Source organism: Impatiens glandulifera, chromosome 3, assembly GCF_907164915.1.
Source record: "Impatiens glandulifera chromosome 3, dImpGla2.1, whole genome shotgun sequence".
Taxonomy (NCBI): Eukaryota; Viridiplantae; Streptophyta; class Magnoliopsida; order Ericales; family Balsaminaceae; genus Impatiens; species Impatiens glandulifera.
Window position 1 is genome coordinate 8,969,711 of NC_061864.1, and position 6,049 is coordinate 8,975,759.

A 6,049-nucleotide genomic window follows, 5' to 3' on the forward strand; every position below is an offset into this window, starting at 1 on the left:
TGAACTATATCATCCATTTTCACTTTGCGTTTTATTTAGGAAACTATATATATAAACTAAATAACATATATAGTCCAAAGAGTGTATTGATCCCAGTTACTATTCAGCGAATCTCGACTTAAGTGTTTGGTTTGGTTACTTCACTACTTTAACTGATGTATTATGATTTTCCTCCAAGATGAAGAAGAACTTAGTCTTTTTGGGTAGTGGGTTGTTTAAATAAACTTAGGAATATCTTTGGTTATTTTGAAAAAGTGAAATTTGATTTCATAAAAGACTCAAAGAATATTAATATATAATGATAAAATAAAAAATAATAATTTAAAATATAGAGTATTTTAGTGATAAATGATACGAGAGTGAAATGATACTTGATTAAGTTAAAATTTATTTAAATAATTTCAGCCGAATGAACTCAGATGTATATTATCCAGTACCATGCCCTGGTTTGTTTTCTAAGGATTATTGAGTTCAAGGTTTAAGAGTGAGAATATCGTTCAAACCTAATTGATTCGGTAAATCGAATTCATTATAACTTTTTTTAATGAATCGATCCAGCTGTTCGATCTATCGCTTAACGTCGCTGAAATTACTCAAATAGACTAAATATTTTAAAAAGTAAGGTTTAAATACCAAGAACAATAATTAAAGCTTAAACCTAGAGTGATTAATCATATTATAACTATTAACTCATGATTTACATATATTTCAATAAAAATAATTTGAGCATATAAGGGATGAACTTTGATTGCCCTTCTAGTTTAAAAGACGGTAATGTAAAGGCTTGTTAGATGTTAGATTTGGTAAAAAGTTCGTTCAAGCTCGTTTAAAAATTTAAAAACTTAAAAATTTAAACGAGTTAAGTTCGAGTTTTTAGATATTCAGTTCGTGATTGCAAACATATTTATTTAGAGATTCGCTAATGGGCTCGTGAACATGTTCGTTTAAATTAGGTTCGTGAAAATGTTTGTTTAGAGATCGCTTGTTTATTAGCTCGCGAACAAGTTCTTTTAAAATCTCGTTTAATATTAATTAATAAATCAATATTTAACAAAAAAAAAAGGTAAAGTTTTTCGCCTAATAAATTATTCTTCTAAATTGCAACACTTTTAAGCATAACTAAATATGAGTCAAAATGTTACGGATTCGATTTCATCTAAAAGCGAGTTCTCTTTTAATTAAAAAAAATATAAAAGTACAAGCCAAACTTGAGTTCTAATATAAAAGTTTGAATTAAATTCTAGCTAATTTCGAACCCGAATATATGCTAAACTAACCGAGTTACCATCATAGTTATAACAAGAAGATAAACTTAATTTCAATATTGTTGACTTATCCTTAATAGATTAGTCAAAAGAATTCTTATTATATTGAATTTATGTTTTGAAGTGCAGTTTATTTTTAATATAATGGACTTTATAATTATGATATTATTCATATAAATTGACCTGACATTATCCATTCAATATATATTATCAATTATCTCACAAATTTTTTCTTTGAAACGCTAAAATAAAAACAATGACAGTGAATTTATGTTAACTTCTCAAGTTCAAAATATATATAGTTAATGAATTGTGTTGTCATATTGTTATTTATTTATATATATGACAATAAATATCAGTTGTTATTGATTTTTTTTTTTTAAACAGTTCAATAAACCACGTTACCCTAAACCCCCTTACCCTTTTCTTTTAAATAGTAACGGCTTTCATTGTTATTTGGTGTATCCCAATTTTGTCATCTTTGTTTTGATTTCTACTTTTTGTTTTACTCAATTTCTTTTATAGAGAGAGTGAAACCAATTATTTGTTCTTTTCAAAAAATAAATAAATAAATAAAAATCTAATTAGCATGGTGGACCAAACATCATATTGTCAATACATAGAGAGAGGAAAGAGATGAAAACTTAAGCTCTAATGGTATGTCGGCATTCACCTTTCATATATTTTATTTTGTATTAAAATAAAATTTCATGAACCAAAATAAATATATTAGATTATTTATAATATAAATAAAATATTAATTTCTGTGCTAGGAATTTTTTTTTTCCCAATTTATAGCCAAGAGTTTAAAATTTTAAATATATATTGTTTGTTTGCTTTCTTAAACAGATTGAAAAGTGAAAATAAAAGAGCTCCTATATAAATACAGAATCCCAGCACCAAAAATTGAAACAAAATTGCAGTATAGTATATTAGACCAATAAAGGTTACAACAATTTACTATTAAATTATTATTTTTTTTATAAAGAAAGATAAATAAAAAATACTTAAATCAGTAACCTGAGATGATGTTTTAAAATAACAGACAAACTTATATCTATTCATCACACAAACTCATAAAACCAAAAGAAAGCAAATGAAATTGCAAAGTCATATTTAATATAATCTGTTCTTACTGTTGAGCACATTGCACCCTCTGAGCACCACCACCACCATGCATGTCATCATCCTCATCATAAGCTTCTTGTGCCTGCTGTTGTTTCCTGCGCATCTCTTCCTCGATGTTCACATCGTGTAAGGTTGTTTCCTCGCATTCATCCAACTCCATATCAGTCATTTCCATGCTTGGTTTTGCAGGTAGAATAGCCTCTAGAGCTTTGCACTGCTCCGGTGAGATCGAATCTGGGAATTCAACTGTGAAATGGATATACAACTTTCCTCTCATGAATGACCTTTGATACATTGGCATCCCTTCATCATTTATCCCCTTAAACTGATCTGCATTCACATTATTATACAACAGTTGATTATTTGACAGAATAAATACCAAAAGGGGTAAAATATATGATGATTGATGACTTACCAGGCTTGACAACTTCACCAGGCTGAGATTTAATGAGCAACTGTCTATTGTCAAGATGGGTAAGAATGAACTGGAAACCACATATTGCCTCAGTGAGATTCAATGTATGTTCAACAAATAAATCATCACCCTTTCGCTTAAACTTGGGATGCTCTTTTTGTTGCAAGACAAAGACGATATCTCCAGTGACTGTTTCGGGCTGTGCGCAACAATCATAAGAGCAAGGAAAAAATATCAGTAACTAAACAGCATATTAAGGAATTGGGGGAAGAATTGTTATTTGAAACATACTGCTTCATCAGCTTCCCCAGGGAATGTAATCTTTTGACCATTTTGCATTCCTTTTTCAACAACAACTTCCAACACTTTCTTCTCTTGAACAACTTTATCTCCTTTGCATTGCTGGCAACGATCTTTGTCAGTAATGGTTTCACCTGTACCCTTACAATCGTTGCAAGGATGTTGCATTTGCTGGATCATGGAAGGACCAAGATGCCTGATAGAGACTCTCATTCCAGATCCTTGACAACCTGAACACTTCATTGAAGCACCTGATTTGGAACCCTTACCTTTGCACTTAACACAGATCACATTACGGGAAAGAGATAATTTCTTTGATGTTCCATTGTAGAGATCCTCCAATGAAACCTTAAGAGGATGGATCACATCTTCTCCTCTTCTTTGCCTACGTCCTCTGCTGCTTCCACCACCACCACCACCACCAAAGAAGGATTGAAAGATATCAAATGGATCATGGCCACCACCTCCACCACCCATTCCTTCCTTCAAGGCATCCTCACCATACTGATCATAAATTTCACGTTTTTCTGGGTCACTCAGAACCTCATAAGCTTGTGCAATCTCTTTGAACTGCAGAATAATAAGTTATAACTCAATCAAAAAAAGAACCCATAAGAATTTCAACTTCCCCAAAACCTAACATCAAATCCCTATCATATTCAAGTGTTAAATCGCTTCTATCTAATCCTGAAATACAATCATTGCTGCTAAACATGCGTGCAGTTACTACAATAAGCGGATCTGACAAAAGGGTTACCTTTTCTGGATCACCTCCTTTGTCAGGATGATTCTTGATGGCAGCTTTCCTATAGGCTTTCTTCAATTCATCCTGCGCTGCATTCTTGGAAACCCCAAGGACTTCATAGTACTTAGTATTGTCACTCTTCTTGGGCGCTCTCCCAAACATCTTCGATAATCAACAGCTAAACCTGAAAGAAAGTTCATTAGACTTACAATCAAACACGTATCTGAATCAACGGACGGATAGAAGAGAGATCATACTTGACAAAGATTGAAAACCCTAGAGGTAGATGAAGATCGCAAGAAGCCAACAACCAAGAACGGCAGTAGGCTTCAGCGAACGAAAGAGGAGTAATTCTAAGTAGCGATGAAGCCTTTTATAAAGAAAATAATTGACGGTGTAGATGTTCTACCCTTAGAAGAGTCTAGAAGCATTATATATTGTGATTGAATAGTTGTTTTGGAAACTGAATATTCAATCTTTAAGAATATAATATATACTATTAAAAGATTTTATGTAATTATAAAATCTTATAGTGATTTTATTTTATGCAAAATCAGGTTGATTTTAGCAATAATTTATAAAATAATATTTAAACTATAAGAATGAAATTTTTTATATAATACTTTTTGTTTGATTCTTAATCACAATATAATTTTATGATGTAATCGTTTCTAAAAAAATATTTTGTGGAAAAAATAATATTTAAAAATTTAAACTATATGAATGAAAAGTTTTTTTTTTAACTTTTTATCAAAATTTTATAATATAAACTAAATTAGATATGAAAAGTTACTAAGAAAAATTAGTTTGTTGTGTACTTAATTAACTAATAGTATGTGTTTATTTTCTCTTTGTATTAATAATATTCTTGGTGATTATTATAATTTTATTTTAAAATAATTTTTCAAAAATAATAGTTTTAAAGAATGTTGAAAATATTATGTATAAACTTTATAGAGTGAAAAACAAATTTATATTTTTAGAAATATTTTAATTTATCTAGATATTTAGACTTTTTTAAAACGTTTTTAATAATAATTAAAAAAGAAAATTCTATCAAAAGAAACAAAAACAAATCAATTAAAATTGTGTAACTATATATATATATTACAAAACACCAATTTTCATCACGGTACAGTGAGCAGTAAGCGTAGAGTAACCTCGTTTTGCTTTCTTTAATCAATTAAGTTACAAAAAAATATATATTTTAAACTAAATATGTTTTTTATAAACATAAATAAATAAATTTGTGACATTTAAAATTTTAAATTATATATTTATACATAAAATTATAAATATAAATTAATAACTTTAAGTGATCAATTATTTAATAATAATGCTATATATATATTTCAAAAGGTTGATTATTTTATATTATATATAATTTTAGAAAATTAATCTTATTCGGTATAAATTTTGAAAAAGTAAATTTTTTATAAATAATCTTAAAATATTGTAAAATATAATAATAATAAATATATTTTTAAATAAAAATATATTTAATTTAATGAATAAAATAATTGTAATTAATGAGATATAATGAAATAATATTATCAGTTTATAATTATTTATAAAATTTCACATAACCTTACTTTTTATTTAATAATTTTTAGTTATTTGAATAATCTTTGAACTATTAAAAAAAATATATATAAAAGTTAATTTTCAAAAAAAAATGTGGCATTGTGTTAAGCCGCGAACACACTTAATAGGACCAGAACTTGTCTGTTGCCGAACTCAGGACTTGTGTTAAGCCGCAAGCACACTTAATCAGGCGTACCGCCTAACAGACTCGAACTCATGACCTCTTAAGGAGGATGAGGATATCCAATTATTGTTGCCGTTAGACTAAAAGAGAAGATTAAAAGTTAATCTAAGATTATTAAGAATTAAGAGTAGAGTTCATATTTTCGTACAAACCTAATAAAACTAATTTTTATATTATATAAAATAAAAAGTTATATTATAACCTAAAGCAAGATCAAATTTAATCTATAAAACAATCTTCTAATTAAAAAAAACTTCCAAACTTTTATTAGTTCAAAACCATGAAGAATTTAGATTACTAATCTATAGAATGTTAGTTGTTACTTGTAAGCTCATTTTAAAAGTCTTTCAATGAAACTGAAGAATGTCATTCACAAGATAATCTTGAAGTTCATCATGTTTGTTGTTCATCCATCATATTGTTCAGGC

General features: G+C 28.1%; 1 protein-coding gene across 1 annotated transcript; it reads right to left on the reverse strand.

Annotated features, from left to right (window-relative positions):
* Window positions 1–2,257: 2,257 nt before the first annotated feature.
* Window positions 2,258–4,247, reverse strand: LOC124929064 (dnaJ protein homolog). Its single transcript, XM_047469331.1, has 5 exons — window positions 4,111–4,247; window positions 3,866–4,037; window positions 3,100–3,678; window positions 2,809–3,007; window positions 2,258–2,723 (listed from the first exon to the last, which is right to left on the reverse strand). The coding sequence occupies exons 2-5, from the start codon at window positions 4,013–4,015 to the stop codon at window positions 2,398–2,400; spliced, it is 1,254 nt and encodes a 417-aa protein (XP_047325287.1). The 5' UTR covers window positions 4,016–4,037; window positions 4,111–4,247; the 3' UTR covers window positions 2,258–2,397.
* Between the last annotated feature and the right edge of the window lie 1,802 nt (window positions 4,248–6,049).